The sequence below is a fragment of the Grampus griseus genome (assembly GCF_964374135.1).
Source record: "Grampus griseus genome assembly, chromosome: 16".
Lineage (NCBI taxonomy): Eukaryota > Metazoa > Chordata > Mammalia > Artiodactyla > Delphinidae > Grampus > Grampus griseus.
In genome coordinates, this window is record NC_139010.1 from 54,847,356 (window position 1) to 54,875,240 (window position 27,885).

The following is a 27,885-nucleotide window of genomic DNA, read 5'->3' on the forward strand; positions in this document are numbered from 1 at the left end:
ATTCTCTAGATGATTTTAAAAAATGTTTTTCAGGGCTTCCCTTGTGGTGCAGTGGTTGAGAGTCCACCTGCCGATGCAGGGGACATGGCTTCGTGCCCCGGTCCGGGAAGATCCCACATGCCGCGGAGCGGCTGGGCCCATGAGTCATGGCCGCTGAGCCTGCGCCCGGAGCCTGTGCCCCGCAACGGGAGAGGCCACAACAGTGAGAGGCCTGTGTACCGCAAAAAACAAAAAAAATGTTTTTCAAAGGTCTGTTACAAGGGGAGTGACTGGAGATAAGAACATCATAAAATCTTATCTAAGATATGTTAAGCAGCTTTGTAATTGGAAACTAAGCTTACAAGCTAATCAAATTAGCAGAGGGGTAGAGAGGAAAAGAATACTTGCGGTATTCCTGCCTTGGAAGAGCAGATGTGCTCATTTCTAGTGTAAGATCTCATACACTACAGTTTAAAAAGGCATGGTAGATCACAATGAGATATCATTTCACACCCATTAGGATGCCTAATATAAAAATAACAAATATTGGGAAGGATGTGGAGAAACTGGAACCCTCACATACTGCTGGTGGTGCAGCCAGTTTGGAAAGTAGTTTGGCAGTTCCTCAGTAGATTAAACATAAAGTTACCGTATTGCCCAGCAATTCCACTCCTTCATTTAGGTCCTCTGTTTTCCTAAATGCTCTCCTCTGGTCATGAGTAGGTGAGGATCTGTTTAGCCAAGATAAGCAGGGTGCCTCTGAACTTCCCATGGGAAAAATTGAAATCTGCTTCTTCTCCTTTTTTTCACTTAGTCTCTAGGTTGAGAACTCCAAGTAGTAAGAGACACAGGATAAGAATGGGAGAGACTGAGCCTTTTTGAGAGTCTACTCCTCTGCTGAATACCATTTTGAAGGGAAAGAAGAAGTCGAATGGCAATTTCCAGTCCATTCTGGGTTGGCCTCTTGGAGGCTCTGGCTTCTGGGTAATGTCCACAAAAGTCACAACAGTTGTCAAAGGTACTTCTGTTTCTTGTTGGGAATCCTGCAGGAAGAATGTCTGTGACAGGTTAGTGCTTGGTACCCATTCAAATAGCCCTCCAATTTGACTGTTATTATTACTTCCCTGAATAAAGACTCAAAACACACTGCTCTAAGCAAGACAGACCTTTTTCTCATGTTGATCCTATGTAGTTCTCCTTCTGAGTGAGACACAAGGAAATTAATTTCTTAGCAATACTCGAGGACACCAGAACTGTGAACAATTACACCTACCAAAAGACTGACTCTAGCTTCCCGCAGTTGGGGACCTGTCTGATATCAAAGAAGCCACTGCTTCTGTTATGTGTTTAGCAGCTCTACCTTATCAGGTAGAAACTGCTGCTGTTAGGTGTTTAGCAGCTCTACCTTATCAGGTCCCAGAAGGTTCCAGGCTCTGAAACAGTACACACGTACTAGCAGTATTTCTATTCCTTCTTCAGTTGTAGAAAGAAATGTGAAACTTCATGGAAAAAGCAAAGAACTCAGTAATGTAGATTGAAAAACCATCAAATTCACAGAATCTCAGGGTTAGAAAGGATCCTCCCAACCAAACACCAATTCAAGTCAAATGAAAAAGATGCTCCTTGTCAAGCTGACTCAAGTATCTGATCTAATAGACACAGCTTTGGGTAGATATGGTTGCAGCCTGATGACTGGAATTAAGTTTGTCTAAACTGAATTCCCTTTGTTCTGACTCTGTTCACTAGGCAAACTTTTGATTATAATTTGACAGTAAATAACTATCTTGTTGAACCAGAAATGAAGATTTTCATTTACCTTCCTTCACTCTGATGCCACTTATCTCTGCTGTGGTCTTTGGCAACAGTAAATATCAGGCTCTGGGAACATAATTTTGCTCGGTATACCCTTCCACAGGCATTTTTAAAATAAATGGATGTGGGGCCAGTGCTGTGATAATCTTGCATGTCATACTGACTCTTTGGATTTTTTTTTTTAAACAGTGACGCTCATATGGGACTTGGCATAGAACTAATGTAACTTCTGTGGCATTGAAAGACCCACATACATTCCAAGTACAGCCAGCTTAGGCTGAAGATGCTGAGGGTATCCTGACTCCAGCCAGGCATTGAAAACTGGCTGAGACTAACCAGACAAAGAAAATGGGGAGGAGTTTATTACTTAAGATTAAGCAATAAACTTTCTTTGGACTTTAACTTACAAAAGGATTTCCTGTTTAGGATTTTAATTTTTCCCTAGGAACTTTATAATGGGGAAAGGATATATATTCAATTTTTGGAGCAAATCTTTGCAGTTGACATTATTGAAATATGTTAACATTGTTATTTAACCTCACTGCAGAATGCCTGATGAGCTATATGAGCTGGGATGGCTAGAAACACTTTGGAATGGGAAATAGAATAGGGAATGAATTTTCAGCCTTGGGTTCAGTGTTGCCTAAGAGTTGATTTAATTAATGGGCTGTTCTGACTCATTTCAGAGCCTTTAGGGGGAGGGGAGATTTTAAACTGCCTACAAGCAGTCCCAGGTGTTGTGGTTATAACTAGGGTAGTGGCCTCATAATGGAAGAGTGTAGTTTTACATTAGGAAGCTCACTGCTACACACCCAAGCCAAATCTACCTATCTAGTGTTTATTAGTGATAAAGCTGATATTTTGATCTCCACCTGACTCTTTTAATTGGTTTCAAGCTGAGGTAGGGAAAAGTGTCATTAGCCCCTGCAAACTCCCAAATCAGGGAACTTCTGGAGCCTTGGGGTCAGCCTATACTGAGAACTGACCTCTTAGATAGCTATGAGCCCAAGAAGGCAAACTTTAGGCCCATGTCTACCCAAATATATATATATATACACACACACATATATACATACATATACACACACATATATATATGTGTATATATATATGTTTAAGTCTATAGTGGTATTTCGATGGCTGGGAAATCCCACATGGTAAAAGTTCTTTGAACTGGTTTCTTCAGACTCACTTGGGATTAGGCTCATCAAGAGCTACTACTGGACTTGATTTTAGGATGGCAATGTAAAGACACGTCTTCTCTCTGTATATCTTAAAACCACTCCAATACAATAAGAAACAGATACAAAATTCCATCTTCACTGAAATGGAGAGATATCATAATATGTGAATACAGAAAACAGATGGAGGCAAGGTTTCACAGAGGGAAAGAAGGCCAAACCTAAAAGCCTTCAGAGACTAGAAGAAGATCTCTGTAGAACCCTGAAAGACTCAGTAACAGAAGACAACAGGGAAGCAGGGATGAGGCAGGGACAGAAAATGGTTACTGAATGATACCCTCCTCAAGGCAATCAGACAACCACCCTTTCCCTATCTCAGCAAGAGACTAGAAAATTTAAACCAGAGAAATTTTGGATTTAGGGCCACTGGACATAGAAAAGGACAGAGTGAGGGCTTCCCTAGTGGCACAGTGGTTAAGAATCCGCCTGCCAATGCAGGGGACACAGGTTCGAGCCCTGGTCCAGGAAGATCCCACATGCTGTGGAGCAACTAAGCCTGTGTGCCACAACTACTGAGCCTGCGCTCTAGAGCTGGCGAGCCACAACTACTGAAGCCCGCAAGCCTAGAGCCTGTGCTCTGCAACAAGAGAAGCCACTGCAATGAGAAGCCCTCACACCTCAAAGAAGAGTAGCCCCCGCTCTCTGCAACTAGAGGAAAAAAAAAAAAAAGCCTGCACACAGCAACGAAGACCCAACACAGCCAAAAATAAAAAAATAAATTAAATAAATAAATTAAAAAGAAAAGGACAGAGTGAGGTATGGAACTAAAAATAGGGCAATTATTATGTATAATGAAATCCCTTCCCCTAGTCTGGCTTCAAAATGGTGAGAGATGGTCTTATACACATACCCTTCAGTCAGGAGCCAGGAAGGGTTTTTTTTCTGGACAAAATGAACAGTCCCAATAAGAAGATAAAAAGATAATGACATTGGCAGTCCTACAACCCTCAAAGCTACAGCACCTAACCACCCTACAGTGAAGCCTACAAGTCAATAAGTCTCACTCATGATCACAGAGCTGTCCATCAGTTTAGCACCTTACTCTTATTTTGGATAGACAGCTAGAGATTGCCAGGTAAGTGGGAGAAGTTTCTCATGTTAAAGAGAAAAACTGTACCAAATGAATGGAATAAACAAATTCAGAGGAAACAGATTAAAGATGAAGACAAAAAATTGTTAATATCTTAAAAATAGATAAGAAAAGGATATTATGAAAAGATACAGAATAGGAGTGAGCTCTCAGATATTAAAAATGTGATAGCCAAAAGAAATTCAGTAAAAAGACTCAAAGACAAAGTTGAGGAACTCTTCTAGAAAGAACAAAAAGATAAAAGAGAGACAATATAAGAGAAAAGAAAAAATTAGAGAATCAATATAGTGATCCTGTAACAGATTAACAGGAATTCCAAAAAGAAAGAACAGAAAATAGTGGGGAGGAAATTATTAAACATATAATAATAATTGAAATTTATCAGAACTGAGCTTTAAAAGAGTAAAAAAATCCCATGAATTGTTTGGTATGATGAATAAAGAAAAAATACTACCCAAGGCCTCATTCTGTGGAAACTTCAGACTATTAGGGGTAAAAATAATATCTTAAAATGGCTTCTCAACAGCAATATTGGAAACTAGAGGAATGCTTTCAAAATTGAGAGTGAAAATTATTTTCAATCTAGAATTCTATACCTAGCCAAATGATCAACTATGCATCATGATAATGATAACGATGGTGGTTAAATAAAGTTATCTTTAGATGTGGGAACTAAAGAAAAAAATGTATTTTACATGCTCCTTTTTTCAAAGATGTTATTAGAATTTGAGCTCCACCAAAACAAGAGAATAAGCCAAGAAAAATGAAAAGGTAATGTCTAGTTAACAGCAACTCTAACACAAGTAGGAAGCAAGGGGGAATCTCCAAGATGACAGTAAAGGAAAGTTCCAAAACAGCTGCTGGGCAGCAACTAGTCCATTTTACATCAGATTATGGAGCTCTCCATGAAGAAAATACGTAGGAAAGGTAGAACAAGTAAGCACTATTGGCAAGTTCAGCTGGCAATGCAGCTGGAAAACTGTATCGAGAGAAATTTTACAGAGCTGTTAGAGTATGTGAGAAGTTTTAGCCATTAGCTCAAAGAAAATTAAAGAAATGAAATGTGAGGTAATTATTAATTTTAGGAAGAATAAAACATTTTACAAAAATTTAATTACTTGGCTCAACATAAATGTATGATCACAAAAACGAAACACTGAATATTGACTTAATAAAACATTTTGATGTAACTATACTGGGAGAGTGGTGGGAGGGGTAGGAGAAGAGTAACAAAGCTAAACTCATCTACCAAGATAGGATGTCAATAGATTATATAAACTCTAAATTCAAGAGATAACTGAGTATGATACTGCTTAGAAATTGAGACAAAGACCAGCAAGAAAGAGGAAAAGAGTTAAACAGGTTAATTTCTGGAGAGCAGGGGGCATATGGGACTTTATTTTTTGTTAAGAGATCCTCTTTTCTAGCCTTTTTTGACTTTAAAAATATGTTTACATATTATTTTGATAAAATATACAATTATTAATTAATTTGATATATTATACCATTATGTAGCATTAGCCTAATCTGCAGGGGAATTCTGAGCTATAATGTAGGATTTACAGTTCCAACAATTTGTGTGCTCCCAACCCAAGGCATGGGAGTTGGGCTCTCATATTCCTATGCCCTTAAGTCATTAGTTAAGAGCCATCTGGGAGATGTATATTTCCAGGCACTTGACAGGCAAAGTGGGTTCCAGTAGCTTGAGGGTGGCCTTCCAAAACAAACAAAACAAAAAAGGAAGAAAAACTTCAGAATACCTACCAAATTAAAAAAAGGGTGGTGGTGGTGGCGGTGGGGGGGGGTGATGAAAAATACAAGGGTTACTGCAAAAAGTAGGATTACATTTGGTAGTCAACAGGCTATTACCATATAAGATATAAAAGAACTGAATGAAATGTCCAAACAAAACTATCCATCATCCTTGACTCATTCTCTCCCTCAACCTCTGCATCCAAGCAGTCAAGTTCTATCCGTGATAAATCTCCTGAATTCTGTCTCCTTCCTGCAACCCTCACATCTGGGCCCAGGCTATCAGCATATCCTGGATAGTTTCTGTAACAGTGTTCCAAACCTCACCTCGGTATTGCTCCACACCTTCTGTAAGGGTGGATGACGTCTATCTTGTTTACCACACTGTACCTAGCACCAAGCATGATCCTTGGCACAGGGGAGGCACTCAACAAAGATCCTTTGTTGCACAAATGAGTAGAGGTATTTTGGAGATAGGGAACTAATATAAAGTAAGAAGAGGTAAATAAATCACAGTTAGTAAGTTTGCCATAGCTAATTTGAGAGTCAGCAATTACAGGTTACTTTGACTCCTTATCCTTCCCACCACACTGTAATTAGGATCTCTAAAGGTTGTGGTTCATTCATTCATATACTTATTTGTTAATATTTCAAATGAAATGCTTATTCTTCATATATTAAAAATATGCCTCCATATTTATGTGGAGGTTTGGAACAAGTGCAGTCTAGTAGATAATCCAATAATTAAAAGGAACTTGAATGCACTTGCCAGGTCACTGGATAATACTGAATGTTATTGATCCATTTTAGAACCTGTGTTTTAGTGCCACATGAAAAAGATTTTAAAGTTAAGTTCAGTGTGTTACACATGAATTCTTAAGTCTAAACTTTTTTATTTGCATTTTAAAAGTTATATATAAGCAAAATTAGAGAATTCACTGTTTAGCATGTGTAGCAAGAATACTAAAAAAAACAAAACAAAACAAAAAAACAAACAAGCAAACAAAAAAACCCAAAAACCCCTCAAAGTCCGGTTATTGGGACTTCCCTGGTGGCACAGTGGTCAAGAATCCGCCTGCCAATGCAGAGGACACGGGTTCAATCCCAGGTCTGGGAAGATCCCACATACCGCTGGGCAACTAAGCCGGGCCACAACTACTGAAGCCCGCACGCCCAGAGCCCATGCTCTGCAACAAAAGAAGCCACCGCAATGAGAGGCCTACACACCACAATGAAGAGTAGCACCCTGCTCGCCGCAATGAGAGAAAGCCCACGCTCAGCAACGAAGACCCAACCCAGTCAAAAAAAAAAAAGTCCGGTCATCTCATTTCTTTTATCAAAACAAAAGGCACAAAGCCAAGTCAGCACAATTTCTTTTACTATGGATCTAGTTCTGTTATGTATGGTTGACAATTTATTTCTACCTTAAGCTATAATATTTTATGATGTTTGCCACCAGCAATTCTGTTTTAACACTTTGTGAAGCTTAGGGGATTTATTTGTTTCAGTTCAGTTTACATGCACCAAAATACTTTGTCCCCAAGTAAGATTTACTGTTTAATAACATGAAAAGTTTGGATTAGATTCTGTTTGGCTTTGGTAATAAGAAGTACACCCTATATGTTACTATATTACATATTTATAATGATAACTTTTAAACCATTATGTGCTAATCCTCGATGTCAAATCAATACAAATAAAAACTGTCGCTATTAGAGAAAAAGCCGTGGATACCATCTCTTAGATTTATGTTTTTGTAGCTACATATTTCAGACTATGGACTATGTGCTATTAAGACTAAGGCTGTGATGAACATTCTTGTACAAATCTTGTTTTGGACATATGTTTTAATTTCTTTTGGGTAAATAACCAGGAAAAATTGCTGGGTCATAGAGAAGATGAATTTGTAAGACTAAGTGATTGTACCATTTTTCATTCCCATTAGCGAAGTATGGGAGCTCCAGTTGTTCTACATTCTTGCAAGATTTCATGTTATCACAGTCTTTTTGATTTTAGCTATTCTAGTGCATATTCTATTGGATATTCTAGTGAGTGGTGTCTTATGCTTTTAATTTGCATATCCCTAATGACTAAAGATGTTGAGCACTTTTTCATGTTTATTGGTCATTTATGTAGTATCTGTTCAAATCTTTTGCCCATTTCTAGTGGGTTTTTTTTTTTTGGTCCTTGCATTATTTATTTGTTGGTGTTCTTTACATATTCTCAATATGATCTTCTGTCAGATAATGCATTGAGAAATATGGTCTCCCAAGCTGCAGTCTGGCTTTTCATTTTCATAACGGTATCTTTTGATAAGCAGAGATTTTAAATTTTGATGAGGTTGAATTTATCAAGTTTTTAGTTTTATGGTTAATGATTTTTGTTTCTTGCCCAAGAAATCTTTACCTACTTCAAATTTGCAGATATTCTGTTTCTTTTAGAAGCTTTATGACTCTGTATTTCACATATAGGTTTATGATCAAGGCATAAGTATTTTTGTGTATGGAGTTAGTTCATTTTCTCCCCATATGTTTATTCAGTAGTTCCAGTTTTATCCAGTTGTTCCAGCACCAAATGTTTTAAAAAAAGTCCTTTTCCTATTGAATTTTTTGTGGATCTATCTTTAGATTTCCTGTTTTTTTCTCATTGGTCTATTTGTTACCAGCACCACACTAAGATTTAGAGTAAATCCTGAAATCAGTAAAGTCCTCCATCTTTGTTCTTCTTTTTCAAAATTGTTTTGGCTATTCTAAGTCCTTTGCATTTTCATGTAAATTTTAAAATCTGCTTGTCAATTTCCACAAAAATGCCTACTAGGAATTTTGGGGGTTTGCATTGATTCTATAGATCCATCTGGGGACAGATAATGGATCTGTCTTCTTCTCCATGAACATGGTATATCACTCCATTTATTTAGGTCTCTTGTAATTTCTCTCAGTAATGTTCTATAATGAAGAGGTTTTGCATTCTTTTTGCTAAATTTGTTCCTAAGTACTTTATGTTTTTTCATGCTATTGTAAATGAAACTGAATAAATTCATCTTTAAAATAACATCTAATTATTATTATTATTTTTAATTTTTGGCCATGCTGTGCTGCTTGCAGGATCTTAGTTCCCTGACTAGGGATCAAACCTGTGCCCTTGGCAGTGAAAGCACAGAGTCCTAACCACTGGACCACCAGGGAATTCCTGAAAATAACATCTAGTTATTTTTAGATGTTTTCTTAGTGACTTTGAGAAAGTTTAATTATTACAAAAGCAGTAAATTATACTGTAAAAAATTAAAGAATAATGATAAATAAAAAAGATATAAAAACATCATATTTCCATCACCAAGAATACCACTATTAACATTTACATCTTTATCTATACACACAGACATTGATATATGCATTTTTAACTATATGGGATCATACTGTATAGGCTGTTTTATAATCTACTTTAAAAAAATGAATCTCTATTTTTTCATGTTAATGGTATTTCTATCTAAAATATAGTCTATATTCAAGTTTCCTCAACTATCCCAAAATATATTTTACAATTGTTTGTCCAAATGAGAATCCAATGCAAAAACATGAACTACATCTGCTTGTTATATTCATGAGTCTCATTTAATCTAAGACAATCAGAAATGGTGGTATCTATTATGATTGTTAGAACTTATAAGTACATGATTTTTAAGAAGTTTGCTGATATCTGGTATTAAAACTGATTTTAGGAGAACTCGTGATTTAAATACAGTAAAATCAGTAATAATTTCTGAAAAATAACTAATGAATTATTTATATATAACACTTTCCAGATAACATATACATTATTTCTCCATATTTTCTTGGGGAAAAACATATATTTGAGGGAAAAACCAATGAAAAAATTTTAATACCCTCACTTATTTTAAAGATGTCAGTGAAGTTATCAAGATTTTCAAATGAGTCAAAGAGAATGAGTATGTTAGAGTAAATGTTCCTAAACATCATGTGTCAGGGAGAGATCTTAGCTGGTTATACATTTTAACACATGGAACAATGAGCATAACTTTAAAAAGTTCTTTAAAAAAATGAAAAGAGGTAATAAGATAATAGAACAACCCAGTGAACTAGGTAAAGTTCTATACAGGCTACTAAGAACCACAGAAAGGGGCAGAGAACTTCTGTAGTCTAATCATTCATCGAGACAGAAGCAAATAGTGGTTGACTGATCCTTGAAAAAGAAAGACTTTAGTAACAGAAACTTTACTGACTGTCATAGCAACCAAGTCCACTGGCGGTGTTACTGTTGCCCCTTCTCGGAAGAGAGGTCATTTGGTGTTCTCCAAAACATCAACAGAAACGAGAAACAGAACTGTTTGTTACCAATCCAGCCACTTCCTAGTCCTTTCTTTCATAGCAATTATTTCAAAAAATCGAATTCTGAATTATTCTTATTTTGTTTAGTGTTCTTTATCTTTCCTAGTATACTGCCTGTTTAATTAAGAGATTGTGGCAGAGATTCTTAGCCGGGCTTCAAGAAATCAATAAATCCCTTGAAACTATATAAAGAATGTTGTGTGTCTGTGCATTTTTCTAGTAAGTGAATAGCTTTCAACAGATTCTCAACAGGATCCATAAAATTAAGAACCACTAGCTAGACTGATAGCTAGGTTGGCAGTTTTTCTAGCATATGCTATTTAATTGAGGCATAAACACTGCTAACTTTCATTTACAATATAATGAATAAAAGGCATTTATTAAACAATATATTAAGTTTTGAAATGTAGTCAGAGATATATTCTCTAAAAGTTTTTCAAATTGCAAATTGTGACCCACTAGTGTCTACCATTAAAAATAAAACAGAATATATTACAATAGAACAGACTATCACAGAGTGTACTGCATAAAGATAACGTTTTATAAAAATCTTATTTCAGTTTTATATAAGTATGTGTTATAAGCTGGGTTGTGATGTAAAATATATTTCTTACCATGGATGATAGCCAACAAAGGTTGAAAAACACTGCTCTAATTCCTGCTTATCTCTTTTGTGTTTTGCTTTAAACCTATTTGATATGCTATTTATATGGAAATTCAGAACCAAAAAAGGTATGATAATAAAATAATAATGATGATATGATGAGCGATATTTACTGAGTATTCACTATGTGCCAGGAAACGTTAAATGTTTTATTTTATGATCTCATTTAATCTGCACAACCTAATGCAGTATTATTATTAATCTCCATCTTATAGATGAGAGTAATTAGATTTAGAGAAATAAAATAACTTGATTTGGGCCTACGTCTGTCTGACTCATGCCTGGGATCTTAATTACCACCCTCAACTTCAGGCAACAGGTCTCCTAGATAATCCAAAAAGCTTGCTGATCCACTTAAATATAGAAATGAATATGATAATTCTAGAAAGGTTCAGAGCCTTGATCCTGTGATGCTACACTGTTCTTTTACCTCACTTATTATTTTGGTTTTATTGATTCAAAATATTCTTTATAACTAGTTGTTTCTTCCTTGAGATATATTTTCTTTTTTAAATTAAAAGAAAGTTTATATTCAGACAGAAGACATGATGTATTTTATCAAGACCCAAACTTAATGATCCCTTTAAAGGACCAATTAGTACAAAAACATAAGCAGCAGAGTACCATGTAAATAAGTCCTATTTACTTCATGGGTTTGTTGCGAGAATTCAATACTAAAAACACATAAAAAATATTACCAGTGCCTGTTACATAGTAAATGTTCAATAAATGTTTTGCTATTATTATTATCATACAAGAAGACAGGGAAGTCTACACAGTGTTTTGCTTAAATTCTTCCCTATTTTGTAGTTTGTTGCTGGGAACATTCCAAAAATTTTGCTGCTTTACTTTTTATAGTGAGAGGAATCTCAAGTGTTTCTAAAGCTACATTTATACCATGAACAGTCATTCAGACAGTTCAGTTCAAAATTCAGCCGACCTTCATTTCAAGGTGCAAAAACACAAATGCCTACCAGCCTAAGCAAATAACCTGAATGAGAGAAGTGGGATGGCTAAGGGTAGGTAGGTATAGGCTGTGTGAATGGGGTACTCTATTAGTTGAAATCACCATTCAGCGGCAGGAGAGTTTATGCCATGCAGGAGTGTAGGATCTTTACCACCGGATTTTCAAGAGAAGTCAGAGATCTGGATGTGAAGGTAAAATTTCTTGATTTTTAAATGTTGACACAAATTTAAAAAACAAAACACTTTGTAGAGGGGGAAGACTAACCTGAAAAGCTAACCTTTACTAAATACTAGAAAAATATAATGATTAAAAATATCTAGACAAGAAAGAGGCACTGGGTAGCTTCAATGCCTAACAGAGCCAGAGATTCAGGAAGATAAAAACAGTCCTGTAGGTATACTCCCAAACTACACAGGTATTCATAAATAAAGATACAGTTCATAAAAATAAAACAATAGATTCAGTGCAGTATCTGTAACAGATTAAATGAGTCTTACAGAGAGTTCTATCTTATTCAGTAAACCAACACAGGGAGAATGGAATGTTCTCATTAACACAGTTTCCAGCAATCTAAGTTTTAACACATTTACAGGCATAGAGAGCTAAGGTGGTCAACTCTGTTGTGAGGGAGGAGCTAAAGGTGTTTTACTTCTGACTTAAATGTAGTCTCTAGTTTCTTTTCTGGGAGGTAAATGCAATGACTTACAGGTAATAATTTCAATTAGTTTTAATTTCCATTAAAGGTTAATAAGTTCATACACGAATCAGTTCACCAGGACCTAATGATTTCTGTTTTTGAACTTCTAAAGCTAAGTGTTAGGTTCTAAAACCAAGATAGATGCTAAAGCTGTCTTAAGGCACATCATAAACAATGGGTATATGTTTACTACATATTAAAATTATTTATTTTAGGGAATTTCCCAGCGGTCCAGTGTTTAGGATTCTGCACTTCCACTGCAGGGGGTACAGGTTCGATCCCTGGTCCGGGAACTAAGATCCCACAAGCCGCATGGTGCAGGCAAAAAAAAAAATTTATTTTTATTTATTTATTTATTTTTGTGGTACGTGGGCCTCCCACTGCTGTGGCCTCTCCCATTGTGGAGCACAGGCTCCGGACGCGCAGGCTCAGTGGCCATGGCTCATGGCCCCAGCCGCTCCACAGCATGTGGGATCTTCCCGGATTGGGGCATGAACCCGTGTCCCCAAAAATTAATTTTAATGGAGTGCAATCAACCAAGAATTGATGACTACAAACTAGCTACAGTAGTAACTTTAACAGCAACCAACAGGCCCAGAGACTCTAATTAGCATGTGACTGTCACACTGAACACAGTTATGGAAAATCTTTTCTGTGGTTGAATCAACCAGTGTAGTAATACTGGTATGATTAAGTTAAAAGAACTAACCTATTACTATAGTCATGAAATTAAAAAAAGAAAAAAAAACAGAAAAAAAGGGATATAGATTGTATTCACCATAAAAACATGTTAAATTTCAGTAACCAGGCAGGGAGGATTGACTTGAAAGTTAATTGTGTCAGCTCATTCTAACCAAACATTGGCTAGTAGCATAAATTGGCTCTCAGAAGTTAAAAAATTATCTGGTCATCAAACGGCTCATAAGACAATCGAGGCTTTGTAAGGCTTGGTGGTCCTTTATGAGCCAAGACTTACCTGTATGGGCTGACAGTGGTATAGGAATCGGGCTCCTGACACATGAGCTTGTGGGTTGGACTGGAGGCCTACATATGCCCACAGTATCTGGATCTCCAAGGAAACTGGTATGACACAGCAGGAAGTACAATGCATAGCCTGCAGAAGGGAAAAGAAGCATTTGCTTCAATTGCTGATGGTTGCCTATAGTTATTTACCATGCATTAAGTAGCCACTGTTTCTTAAACATTACACAATAACAGAGAAGGCAATGTGGCTTAGAGAAAGGACACAGAAGTTCATAATAGGCCATATTACTGTCCATGAGCTTAAAAAATTAATATTCTAAAATGGAAATACTAATGTAGAGATTAATAAAACATGAACCCATGTACAATGGTTATAAGAAGTGCTCAGTGAGTGGTGCAGTCAGTACTGTGGAACGCCAGAAGAAGAAACAGCCATTTCTGGTTGAGGATGGTTTTGTGGAACTGGGATGAGTAATATGTGACTGGAAAAAATAGTGTTTAAAGGAAAATTTACGTAGAGAGATGGCATATAAAATGGTATGCAACTAGAACAGCATATGATGCCACTGAGGGACAGTTGCTGATTAATTAGAATAGTTACTGAGTGTCTCCTATGTGCCAGACATGTGTGAGGCACTGGCCTTAAGCAGATCACTTGACTGAAGCAAAGGACTTGAACACAGGAACAGCGAAAAGATTAAGGAAGGACATTTCAGGGTTAGATTATGAAGTCCAACTAAGCAGTGTGACCCCCAGGAGGATTAATTCCAAGATGCAGGTAGCACTGATGGAAGTGAGGACACAAATCAGGAGGTTACTATAACTTAGCAGATACAAACTATCCTCAAATATGTCTGTGCTTTTCTAACTTCATACTTTTTATAGTAAGGCTCAGACACAGGCAATAACATGTCTAAACTAGGACTAGGGGAAGACAGACTATGATTATGTTCAATTTATTAAGGAACTGTCAAACTCTTTTCCAAATCGGTTCCACCATTTTGCAGTCCCACCAACAATGTCTGAGGGTTCCAATTTCTCCACATTCCTGCCAACACTTGTTATTGTCCATTTTTAAAATTATAGCCATCCCAGTGAGTATGAAGTGGTATCTCCTTGGGGTTTTGCATTTCCTTAATGGCTAATGATGTTGAAAATCTTTTCATGTGTTTGTTCCAAATATTTTAAAATACTTTTCCTTTCATTTATTCTATCTACATTAGGAAAAATTTTCCATGTTATCAAATATCCTTCAAAAATGTGATTTAAAAATATAAATAGTAGGTTTAAGAATAATAAAGAGTAGTTCCACTATAATCTCAATCCTTGTCACTAACCATCCCTTTTCTGTACTCAGCCATGTATTACCCAAAACCACACTCCCTCAGTATGGCTGTATGAAGTTTAAGAGAACTCAGTTTGACTGCAGTTCCCCAAAGGCTGGATCAAGTACATGTAGCTACTTATCCCCCAAGTCTCATTAAAGGAAAGAAGTATACAAGGAATCAAGTCATAATAGTGCTGAGAAAGGGAAAGGGGGCATTTTAAAAATAATCTCTAAGGGGAAAGGCCTTTCAAAGTCTGAACCAAAACGTGAAAGTTGAAAAAAAAAAGAAAAGAAGATTGATAAATCTCACAATATGAAAATCAATTTCTGCATGGCATGAAAGCCATAAACAAAGTCAAAAGACAAATGACAAACTGGGAAAATAATATCTACAAATCATACAAGAGAAAAGAGCCAATTTCTCAAATACAAAGATTTTCTACAAGTTATAAGACAAGTAATCAATAAATGGGCAAGAGATATAAATAGATCATAGTGAAGAAAACACGAATTGTTCAACTATACGTCAAGATACTCAACCTTACTCACAGCAAGAGAAAAATAAAACTACAATGGAATGCTATTTTTCACTTATCAGATGAGCAAAGATTAAAAGTTTGATAACCCAGTGTTGAGGAGAGTATGGGGTAACAAGCCACCTCATAGATGGATAGTGGGACTGTAAATTGGTACAACCTGATGGGAAATAAATTGGCAATACTTATTAAAAATTTAAATGCATATACCCTTTTTTTTTTTTTTTTTTTTTGCGGTACGCGGGCCTCTCACTGCTGTGGCCTCTCACGTTGTGGAGCACAGGCTCCGGACGCGCAGGCTCAGCGGCCATGGCTCACGGGCCCAGCCGCTCCACGGCATGTGGGATCTTCCCGGACCGGGGCACGAACCCGTGTCCCCTGCATCAGCAGGCGGACTCCCAACCATTGTGCCACCAGGGAAGCCCTGCATATACCTTTTGATCTAGCAACTCTACTTCTAGGATTTATCATATAGGTTTATTTTCACATGTATGAAATGGTGCCTGAACCAGGTTATAAAATGCCACACTTGCAGTGGTTAAGAATCTGCCTGCTAATGCAGGGGACACAGGTTTGAGCCCTGGTCTGGGAAGATCCCACATGCTGTGGGGCAACTAAGCCCGTGCACCACAACTACTGAGCCCACACACCACAACTACTGAAGCCCACATGCCTAGAGCCTGTGCTCTGCAACAAGAGAAGCCACCACAATGAGAAGCCCATGCACCACGATGAAGAGGAGCCCCTGCTCGCCGCAACTAGAGAAAGCCCGTGCACAGCAGCAAAGACTGAACACAGCCAAAAAAATTAAATTAAATTAAATTAAAAAAAAGGACTTCCCCGGTGGTGCAGTGGTTAAGTATCCACCTGCCAATGAAGGGAACATGGGTTTGAGCTCTGGTCTGGGAAGATCCCACATGCCACGGAGCAACTAAGCCTGTGCACCATAACTACTGAGCCTGTGTTTTAGAGCCCGCGAGCCACAACTACTGAGCCCACATGCCACAACTACTGAAGCCTGTGCACCTAGAGCCTGTGCTCCGCAACAAGAGAAGCCACTGCAATGAGAAGCCTGCGCACTGCAACGAAGACCCAATGCAGCCAAAAATAAATAAATAAATTTATTTAAAAAAATAATAAAATAAAATGCCACACTGTAACAGCAAAAGGCTGAAAACAACCTGAATGTTCGCCAATAAAACTGGCTAAATAAATTATTTATGGTTCATCCATATAATGGAATAGTATGCAACTATACCATGCAAAGAATGAGGAAGCTTATTATATACTGATATGGAATAAACTCTGAAGGTCAAGTGAAAAAGCAAAGTGCAGAGCTGTGTTTTGATATTATAGCATTTGGATTAAAAAAAAGAACATGAGTATTTTCTTGTGTGAGCATGCAATATCTCTAGAAGGAAAGAAACTAGTAACTTCGTTTGCCTCTGTGGAAGGGAAGAGTTGTCTGAGAGAGAGTTTTATTTTGTACTTTTGGAATTTTGAGCCAAGTGTATGTATTATTTATACAGAAAAATAAACAATTAAAAAGTTTAAGTGAAAGGAAATAAAATGAAACGTACAGTTGATTAAAGCCAGGAGGTAGGGGGTAGGCAAAAGGGGAAGAAGGAAGATTTCTTTATTTTACTTAGACACACACAGATTTCCCTATTTTACTTAGACTGGAATCAAGAGGTACACCTGCTGAGCACTGATGTAGTGGCCACCAGAAACAGTAAAAACAGAAACAGCTAAATGAGATTTCTTCAGGGGCAGTGGGTACTGAGGTTTTTACTTTTCATTAACACTATTCTACATGGTTTGAATTTTTACCCTGTTAATGTATTTTTACTAAACATAAATGTAAAAGTTTTATAACACAAGGAACACAATTTCAACCTCAAAGAAAGAATCTGTGCTGACCAAATATTCAAGAATGTAAGACAACATTTGAAATATATATGAAATATATTTAGTTTATTCTTCTCCTATTATGAGTAAGGTTGATTTTGAACCAGAGGCCAATCTCTAGACTTCCTACCTTCAAATTTTTCTCTGAGTGAGGAAAGTTATGTATAAACCTAACCTGAAATAATGACTTCAAATGGGCATGATTTCTTATATTCTTTCTTTTATGACAACCACATTATCTTTCTTCTATGACAACCAAATCAACTATGGAAACAGGGCTGGTGTTAATCTTAATAGACAAAAGAGGAAAGTGAGTTTTGGTCAGAATGTGTATTTCTCTCCTTACTGAAACACTGCAGTTCCTGCTGAGGATCCTGGTCCACTCTCCCTTCTGGGCTGGGTCAGCATTACCAAAGATGGCAACGTGCTCTGGTCTGGGACTTCCATGAAGAGTCTGATGAACCTCCCGCTGCAAGTGGCTGCAGTCCATGCTTTTCAGCCTGAAATGAAACACCACGGAGGCTGGAGTCCAATGTTAACATAATAATGTAATTCATCCAAACATTAGAAATGATATCTTAAAATAAACGGAAGGAAATAATCCTTAGCAGATATAAAGGACTGTCAAAAAAAACTCTTAGTAATATTAATATTATTTAAACATTACTCCTAACTAGCATTCTCTGAACTCTGATTTCAAAATATAAAAGTTGCCACATCAACATATTCCCTACAGGCAGAGACAAATTTGTTGGAAATGATGTGGAAGCAGAGAACTACCTGAGTTTGCATCCAGATATAGCATTCACTCCAAATTGTACTTCATGTCTCTTAATAGAGCAAGTTCCATCACCCTTGCTCTGTAAGAGGGTCATCTGAGGTGGAAGGCGATGGTCAAGGAGATCATAAAAGAAAAAAAAGTAGGCAGATTGGAAAATTTATGCTTCTTATTATTTCTTTAACGCTTTTTGTACTTTATTAATATATTATTCAAGTCACAATTCTTTTTCCTCTGGCAATGAAAATATAGAGAAACAATTATTGTTTTTTCAAAAACAGATGACCACACACCAGCATATAAATATTTCATTAAAACAAACAAAATTCAGTCAGGATCCTCACCTATGGCCAGGCTAATGTAAGTTCTAAAGCCTTTGGTAGCATCAACATTTGAGATCCTAATGTATTAATGGTTTAGTAAAGGAAGTCCTCAATACCTAAAAAATGGGGGAACCTCAGAATTGGAAAATCCAAAAGATCAGTAGTTAAAGCTTTTCTCATTAGGCTGCAATAGGCCACCCAGAGACCCAAAAAAGGATACTGAGTGTCTTCTATCACCGGTTAGAGCCAGGAGTGGCTTCTCAGCAATATAGCCAGGATTCCCACTTCTAAAACCAGTAAGAGAAGCAGCTGTGCTCTGTTGAAAAGCCTGCAGAAAGAGTGAAGGAAAAGTCAATATGGAGAAAAGCATGCTCTCCCACCTTCCAGTGTGGCTTCATACCCTTCCTTTAGGCAATGCTGTAGGTTAGCTGCACTGAACAATCTGGCTTCCTTCCACAGTGCAGCATTTTGTAGAAATTGATACTTCAGCATCTTTTACTGTTTTTTATTCACTAAAATAAATCCTGAGGATCTGAACACTGATGTTCACTACATGCTACTTCTACCAAGGATTACAACTAAAGATCTATAAACGATCTATCAATCCTGTTTTTCAAAATTACTATTAATTTAGGGCTATGTTCAGTGTGGCTAAAACCAGGAGTTTAAATGTAATTTAGAAATGTATTTTAATTAAATGTAATTTAGAAATGTATTTTAATTAACTATAGATGTTCCACAGATGAACTCTGAGAGACATGGGATTCGGTTGATCACTTGTGGGCAGAGTTGAGGAGAAACTGGACTCTGCTGGGTTCAAAAAGAAAGAAAGTAGAAGAAAGCCAAAAGGTGGTGATCAAGACTGGAAACTTAGATTAAGTGGGAAATGAGTAAAACGCTGAATGCCCAGAAACATGAAAAAAGCTAGTTAAAGAATTTTTGTGGGATATTAGTTGAGTTTATGATTCAAAATGACTATTTAAAAAAGGAGTTTGGATTTGTGAGTGAAGTCCTGCTTTGCTGGGGGAACATGCTAATGAATAAACACTGTTGAATCCTTATCACTTGAAGTTAAATTATGGAATATTAAATGTTGAGGCTTCAGTTGACAGATTGAACTAGTCCTTCATATTCTTATTCTATCTTGCATGTGTTACAGAAGCAGGGGTGCTACTTCTAACCCGATATTTCTTTCTTCTTGATCCCCTGTAGGAGAAGGGCCCTAACCCTGAAGCGAATGATGAAGTGTTGCTGGAATGAAGTGCCTGGCTCAACAGTCAGGTTGGTTTGCCCAAAACTGATGGAGACTTTCTGGATTCCAAATGTCCCATTGGTTTCTATCTCATAGATGACCTGAAATACAAAAGTAGAATCAATTAATAAAAATTATTTTGTGGGCCAATTATGTTTAGGACAGAAGATTTCCTGTCTTTAAGGGTTTTATTGTAACTGAATGAGGGAACAGAATGGTGACTGTAGTTAACAATATTGCATTATATATTTGCAAGTGGCTAAGAGAGCAGATCTTAAAAGTTTTCATCACAAGAAAATAATTTGTTAACTATGTGAGGTAATGAATGTTAACTAAACTTACTGTGATGATCATTTCACAGTATATATGTGCATCAAATCATTATGTTGTACACCTAAAACTAATACAATGTTATATGTCAATTACATCTCAATTTTAAAAAGTAACTGGATGAGAGAGACTAAAAAAGTAATCTTAAAAATGCTAAATACAAATACCATGAAAAGATAAAATTTGACTTCATATTATATCTACACATAAAAAAAGAGACTGGATGGAGCTCTTTGAAAGAGTTCATGGGAGAGGTGAGTTTACGGTAAGAACTGAAAGGGAAGAAAAGTAAGTTTTGATCTTGTGCAGAGGAGGTGAGTAGAAGCACAGGCAGAGGTGAGCATGGAATGGAAACCTGGTTTGCCTGGCTCTCACAATGTCCGAGGATGAATAAAGATGGCAGCTGGAGACGGAAGTCATGAAAAAGTGAAGGTAACCTGAGATTTCTGAGCATAGTTTTTAAAATGATGCTTTCCAATAATTCTTACTTTTGTTGGTTGATTAGAAGAGACAGAATAAAGGAAAAGAAGATGACTAGTCTATTTCAGAGGTTCAGATGATACTGACTTTGTCAATAAAAGAAACTGTGGTCAGTAAAAACCATAACAGACTGCACATAGGCAAAGAAAGAGGAACTAGAAATAATTTTAATGTTCTGGATGTGAAATGCAGGAGGATGGCAGCAATGGAAACGACTGAAACATGTGGGGAGGAAGGTGATGGGCTCAGTCCTTGATGTGTTAAGTTTCAGGTAATGCACAAAAATTCACGTGGGGTTGGCCTGGTACTTAATGGAAGATGAAGCACCTCTGCTAATGCTGATCAACATACATCAGTCCAGAATCTGAGGTCAGCGTCCCTACCTGGGAAACAACATTCTGACAAGTGTTTCCAGCCAACAGAGGAGAGTCAGCCTGTGAGACAGGTGTTACAGGCACCTGGAACTAGCAAGGGAAAGAGGCAAATCAATTAAAATTGAAAGCAGCACTTTTTCTTCTAGTTACATATTATGCTGAAATGAGTATTTTTCCTTTTTGACCATCACCTTCCCCTCTCCTTCCATTGCCAGTCTACAACTTAAGTTCAAAAGTCATTCTAATTCAGCACTTCTCAAAACATATTTTTTGGAACATTACTTCTATTAGATATAAAATAAAGGTTCCATGGTCAAATAAGTTTTAGAAATACTATATCTGGCACTTCCCTCTTAGAGATTAAGAAGACCCTCTAGCATACTAAAGACTTCAAGTAGTCCATCCTAAATATAATGTTTAACTTTATTTACCCAAAGTTTCTCAAACTTACCTAATACCTTATGATTCTTATTCATATGATGCTTATTAATTATATAGAACAAAAAGAAAAACACTCTTTTAGACTCATACTTGAACAGTCTGACGCATCACAAACACATTCTCTTTCACCATTACAATCTAGAGTGAGACTGCCTCAGATGTAAAGGGACCAAATATTCTCTTTCGTTTTTCCTGATAAAAAGCATCATACCTTTGTATTCTGCAGATCACTCAAACCTCTTGGAACCTAGTACAAGAGAACAGCAAGGACATGAGTGTGCATATATCTTAACATAAAATCTCCAGGAGCTTGTGGTTTCTCATTTGGGGGAAAAAAAAATCAACATTTTTTTTCTACCTGACTCTTCCTTACACTAAAATGCCAGAAGCAGGGCTCAGCTGAGGTTGGATGGACTGTGATGCCCACCTACTCTGAGTAGAGTTCTAACAAACAGCAAAAGCAAGAAGTTTTGGTGAAATAGTGAGATGTCACCCATCCAACCTCCCCTAGCAAATTCCACTAGCCAGAAAGGTGAGAACCTCTTATCCTATCTATCCCTACTTCTTTCATCTTTCTTCAGATGACAGGGCTTTTAGGCCCTCTGCCTTCTACATAGCTCTTGGGCATCCTGACTTCCAGTTCAGTGCTTGTGGGAAGCATGATAACTTTTTAAGTCCACAGCGGTGACAGTGGGGGGAGAGAAGGGACACCCACCTTCAAGACTGTGAAGTTATGATAAGAGGCAGCGTTGAGGGTGGGATCCAAGGTACAGCTATCTGCCAGATTCTTGAAGAAACGAGCACAGGTTGTACTTTTACTCTCCAGGAAACCTTAGAATTAAGGGAGTGGTACATGAGAAAGCCTATTTTAAACTGAACAAAAAGGCTGGCGCTTGTACTCCAGGCTCACCTGCAGGATTGCTCTCAGCACAGAGTCCCCCAGCTCCGACTCCTGCAGGTTGCCTCAGCAAGCCTATTACAGACCACTTGGGGAAGTAAGTCAGAATGGGGTCCCCAGCCTAAACAAAGTACAGCAGAAATTTATTCACAGCGAGATTGGACTGAACTCCACCAGAAAAGAATAAGCAGAAACAAGTAAACTCAATAGGTTGTTAACATGGACAATACTGCCCTCCAAAAGAGCTGACAGTGGCTTACCTAGTTGCAGGTGGGTATCTCAAAGATACCTCGTCAATTGTCAGTATGTGGGGAAAAACAAATCCAAATGATCCCTCCCGCTTCCGTAGGCTCACCCTGTAAAAAGGTGGTGGTGACTGGGTTTGGAATGTTGAAGTGAATGATTCACCTCCAAACTCTGTAGCCAGGGCCTGGAAGCTGGTTGCATTGACCTTTTGGAGCTTCTGGAAATAGGTTAATTTTGCTAAAATAATTTTAAAAAGAAAAGGGGTTTAGATAAAATAAAATCATTTTTAAGTATCTGGCATACCAAGAAACTAATCTTTAAAAATATTTTTATTGAGGCGTAAAATATACACCGTAAAGTATGCAAATGCACTCATCTTAAGCATAAACTCAAAGAATTTTTAAACATTTATATACTTTTATTACTACCACTCAGAACATTTTCCCAGGTTCCCAATCAATATGCCATCTTCAGAGATAATAACAATTTTGATTTCTATCACCTAATAATTTATTTGTAATTTGTTAATTCAATTATTGCTTTAGTATTAAGATCTGAGATAAGAATATGACCAACGAATGCCAGTCAGTTCCATGCCTCTGATGCCAGGAATGTGTATGATTAGCAATTTGTGATGAAAATAGGAGTCTCAGTAATGCACACATTTGTCCCATACCAGAGGAGTCTCTAGTACAACAAAATGGTACTGTTTCCATAGGAAGATGGCAGAGTTGGAGACAATATTTGACTTGTCTTCTCCAAGTCTTCCAACCTCCTCTAAACTTCAACTAACCAGTCCTCATACGGCTTCCATCTCTCAAGTATATGGATTTGTTGTATTTTATTCCTTTCACCTTATAATTTCTACATTCAAGATTTTTCAAATACACTCAAAGGGTATTTTCTCTAACAATTCTGTAATTTATATTATAGCAATGTATAAATCTATCCAAGCTCCTGCAGCCATCTCCTTACGGCACTTCAGAACCGGGAGAGAGATGTAGGTAAAAGCCTCTGACATTCTCCCCTGCCCAGAGGGTGGCCTGTAACGAACAACACTCTGCTTTACCACCCAAGTTTTCTGCTAACTTGAAAAAGGGATGTAGCAGAAAATTGGCCCATACTAGTTTCTTTCTTTCTTCATAATTACGGTCATTTGGACAGATTCAAAAGGAAATCAAGACATGTAGCACCAAAAGCTAATGAAGATGCCACATAACATAAGCTTGTCCTTTATCCTCTGTGATCACAAAGTCCTACTCATTTGACTTTTCAGCTTTCTGACGGACCACGAAATGAAGATAACTCTCAATTCTGGGGCCTTTCAGGCTACTCACTTTCTATCTGTCTCCTAGATCTTTGTTACTCAAAGTGTGGTGCACAGACTAGCAGCCCCAGCACTACCTGGGATGTTGTCAGAAATTCAGAATCTTAAGCCATCTTCCAGAACTACTGAATCAGAATGTGCATGCTAACAAGATCTCCAGGTGATCTGGGTGCATATTAGGATTGAAAAGCCTTGCTCTGGAACAGGTGATGCTAGTGCTGCTGGTCTGCAGACCACCTTCTTCCATCTCTGATCTGAAATGTTCAAATTTTAAAGCTTCCAGGCGCTGTTTAATAGTTCCTTCAGAACTCACACCCTGAAAACCACATGGAAGAAATACTTACCTCATTAAAAAATGTAGTTATTTCTATCTTTATAAATGAAAGAAAAGTTAAGCTAAAAAAGAAGGTACGTTGACGGGCTTCCCTGGTGGCGCAGTGGTTGAGAGTCCGTCTGCCCATGCAGGGTACAGGGGTTTGTGCCCCGGTCCGGGAGGATCCCACATGCCGCAGAGCAGCTGGGCCCGTGAGCCATGGCTGCTGAGCCTGCGCGTCCAGAGCCTGTGCTCCGCAACGGGAGAGGTCACGACAGTGAGAGGCCCACGTACAAAAAAAAAAAAAAAAAAAAAAAAGGTACGTTGAGATGGAAAATATCCATCTGAATATTTTTTTCACGGCTTAAAAGAGTAAGAGAACGTTAACATTTTGTCTCTCACTGTAGTGCAGGGATATTGGTGGTAGTGATGGTAAGCAGGAATAATGCAGATAAGAAGCACAGGCTAAGGATAAATAGAATTTCTACCTAAAATTTCTACCATCATATATGGTACATTATACCCAACAGGGCTTAAAGGTATTTAGACTTAGATTGATACAATTTCAGATGTGGAAGGAAGCCCAGAGATCATCTGGTCCAATTCCATTAGGAAATTTCGATCCTAAGAGGTAAATGAGTTGCAAAAGGCCACAGAGCCATCTGGCAGAGCCAGGAGTAGATCACAGATCTCCCGATTCCTGGCCTCGGATTTTTCCCACTCCATCATGTTTTACAGCCTCTAACAATGTCTGTTACTGATGATTATTATCAGCAAATATTAAGCACCGTGGGCAAAGATATGGTCCATCCTTTCTATGCGCCGACAATTTACCTGGGGAGACACAACATTCATATAAAATGCTAACAATTCAAAGTATTATATAAGTTCTAAAGGAGTGACTCTCAGGTGTTGCTGGGGAAAGAAAGTTCAGAAACACTGGTCTGGAAACAGTATGGCATGGGAAGCAGGAGGGGATTAAAAGCAGGCAGCACCAGTTGAATGCTACTGCGATATCCCTGGAGCATTTTCATGAGGCTAGAACTAGAAAGCAACGGGAGATTTGGAAAGGATGGGAAAGCTGCAGCTTTATTTTATTAATTTATTTTTTATTTATTTTTGCTGTGTTGGGTCTTCGTTTCTGTGAGAGGGCTTTCTCTAGTTGTGGCAAGCGGGGGCCACTCTTCATCCCAGTGCACGGGTCTCTCACTATCGCGGCCTCTCTTGTTGCAGAGCACAGTCTCCAGACGCACAGACCCAGTAGTTGTGTCTCACGGGCCTAGCTGCTCTGCGGCATGTGGGATCCTCCCAGACCAGGGCTCAAACCCGTGTCTCCCGCACTAGCAGGCAGACTCTCAACCACTGCGCCACCAGGGAAGCCCTGCAGCCTTAGTTTAAAATGCAGCATTTGCCTTGCTCCCTTTACCTTCTCACAACCTGAATGGCCACAAGGCTACTGATAACTGCTTCCAAATTCAAGTCCCCTCAAACCCAAACTTGGTTGCTTTAGGAAACAAATATAGTTTTGCAGTTTATTTTCTAACAGATGAAACCAGGATGAGCTGACTTCCAGAGTGTAAGGGACATTTAAGTCTATTTTATGTGAGAACATTATCTTGCTTCTTAGACAATAAATTAAAAAAAGACATATTAGATGTACATCTCTAAAAATGTTATACTCATCACCAACAAATTTTTAAGTCTATTTATTTATTTAGGCTGTGTTGGGTATTCGCTGCCTGCTTCGCTGCTGGGCTTTTCTCTAGTTGCGGCGAGCGGGGCCCACTCTTCCCTGCGGTGCACAGGCCTCTCACTGCGGTGGCCTATCCTGCTGTGGAGCACGGGCCCTAGGTGTACGGACTTCAGCAGTTGTGGCACGCAGGTTCAGTAGTTGTGGCGCACAGGCTTAGTTGCTCCACAGCATGTGGGATCTTCCCAGACCAGGGCTCGAATCTGTGTCCCCTGCATTGGCAGGCGGATTCTTAACCACCGCGCCACCCCAGAAGCCATCTAAGTCTATTTAAAAACCTTAATAACAACTACCTTTCATTTTTATTGCACTCTACAGTTATAGAGCACTTTCATATTCAGAATTAGTGATATTATTTCTCATTCTGCAGTTGAAGAAATGAGCCTGGAAATTTGTTCAAGACTGTGCAGCTGGTAAGTAAATGAACGGCTGAGACCCAAGTCAAATGTTCTTTCCCCTATATTGTTGCCTCTTAAAATAAAAACAAGGTTGATGTAGACTCATTTGTCAAAGACATTCATTCACGTATTATTTGGTGCCTCTTATGTCAGGCACTGGGGATTCAGTGAGCCCCTTCATGGAGATTGTAGCAAGTGGGAGACATAGTCTATCTGTAATCCTCTGAGCTAAGAGGGCTGACTGAAATTAAAGTTCTGTATGGGCTTTCTGACCACAGCCAAGAGGGCAAAAGAGATTGCCAATGTTCACTAATAAGAGAAAACAGAAGGGGCAGGGGGACAGGTGGAAGGAGAGGGAGCAGGATAGAGATCCAAAGGGGGAAAAAAAAGTTTAAAAAACAAAGAAAAGGAATAAACGTCAGAGACTAAGCTAACCCTCAGTAAATGTTAGGCAATAGGAATAGCCAACATATTTCTACTCACAGTTGTTCACACGGACACAAAACTGCTTAATTCCATTTGAATCCATGAAAACTCTTGAAGGAAACGGGGAATTACTTCGGAAGATAAGAGAGTTGTCTACACACACCCAACTTGAAGACCTGAGGAAACAGGAGGGAGAATAGATACATTTAGAATGAGGATTAGGTCCAAAGAAGGGTGCCCCACCGGTATCAATCAGATGCCAAAGATAGGACTCCTTGGGCAGCCACAGGACAATACGAAGATTCTATTCTATTGGCCAGCCCTGCTCTAGAGCATCAGAAGTGGAACGGCTCTCCTGGGAAAAACCAAGGTAGTTCCATTCCCAGGAGTGGAAGTGGGGATGGGAGGCACGAAGGCTAACTCTTCCTACTTCCAAATGTTACTTATTCTATTGCCCCAATCCCCTTTAGGATTCAACCTGAGCATCGCAGCTCACCTCACGCTGCCTGGAAGGCAGAAGGAGAAAACTGTCCTGGGATGGAGAAGATAGCAGTCCCTGTCGCAGCAGCAATTCATATCGCAGGCACCGGGAGTCAAGTCACAGACACAAATCGGTAAGACTATAAAAGTACAACATAAAGCAGAGCAAATGGGGTATGCATCCCCAAACTCTTCCAAGTGTTAATTCCCCTTCTTCCAACAGCCCCACTCCTTACTTTATGGGAATTCACTTTGTTCACAGAATTTGGATCTAAGTCAACAGTTTCCAACCCCGCATCCTCTCCCCTCACCTGGGAAGAGATCCACGGTCCTATTCCCAGGCGCCGAGGGAGTCACGACAGTAGGAGTCACTGTAGAGACGCCAGGCACCTCCGAGGAGGATTGAAGGGTCTCGCCCTGCGTCCTTGGCCCCAGGTCCGATTGGATGGACACTGCCCCAGACGGGGACGGAGATGGCTGAGGCCGGACGCCCTCGGGGACCATCAGGAAGAACACCTGCAGCAGCGCGAGCTGCGAGGTAAACATGCGGTAATACAGACGTCTCCACCAAAGGGTTTGAGGTGGGTTTCGGTGGTCTCTAGACGGGTCGCTAGAGAGTGGGTGGGAGGAGTCGCATGGCGTCTGACGTCATCCGTATGCGTCTGCTCATTGGCTCATGGCAATGGCCGAGCGCTCTTCAGCCAATAGAAGGCGGCGTTGTTACAGATCCTTCAGCATCTTTCAGTCTGCGCCCTCCTCCTTAGGT

At 38.6% G+C, this 27,885-nt stretch overlaps 1 protein-coding gene across 2 annotated transcripts; it reads right to left on the reverse strand.

Moving 5' to 3' along the window:
- Nucleotides 1-640: 640 nt before the first annotated feature.
- Nucleotides 641-27,674, reverse strand: TCTN3 (tectonic family member 3). 2 transcript variants are annotated; one of them, XM_082673630.1, is made up of 14 exons: nt 27,431-27,674; nt 27,136-27,259; nt 26,697-26,815; nt 22,535-22,662; nt 22,192-22,300; nt 21,997-22,112; nt 21,493-21,528; nt 20,850-20,924; nt 19,632-19,757; nt 18,625-18,732; nt 18,084-18,178; nt 17,650-17,803; nt 13,525-13,662; nt 641-1,022 (listed from the first exon to the last, which is right to left on the reverse strand). In XM_082673630.1, the coding sequence occupies exons 1-14, from the start codon at nt 27,663-27,665 to the stop codon at nt 786-788; spliced, it is 1,800 nt and encodes a 599-aa protein (XP_082529756.1). In that variant the 5' UTR covers nt 27,666-27,674; the 3' UTR covers nt 641-785. The 2 variants fall into 2 exon arrangements, with proteins under 2 accessions (XP_082529756.1, XP_082529755.1); XM_082673629.1 differs by having other exon boundaries at nt 20,850-20,930.
- Nucleotides 27,675-27,885: the final 211 nt, after the last annotated feature.

Excerpts from the sequence above, each read along its gene's own strand:
- TCTN3 (XM_082673629.1), bottom strand. The coding sequence starts at position 27,665 with ATGTTTACCTCGCAGCTCGCGCTGCTGCAGGTGTTCTTCCTGATGGTC. Across the intron at positions 22,663-26,696 it reads TTGTGTCCGTGTGAACAACT|CAAAATTAACCTATTTCCAG; the intron begins GTGAGTAGAAAT and ends AAATTATTTTAG. Across the intron at positions 19,758-20,849 it reads GTCAGAATGTTGTTTCCCAG|GTCATCTATGAGATAGAAAC; the intron begins GTAGGGACGCTG and ends TTTGTATTTCAG.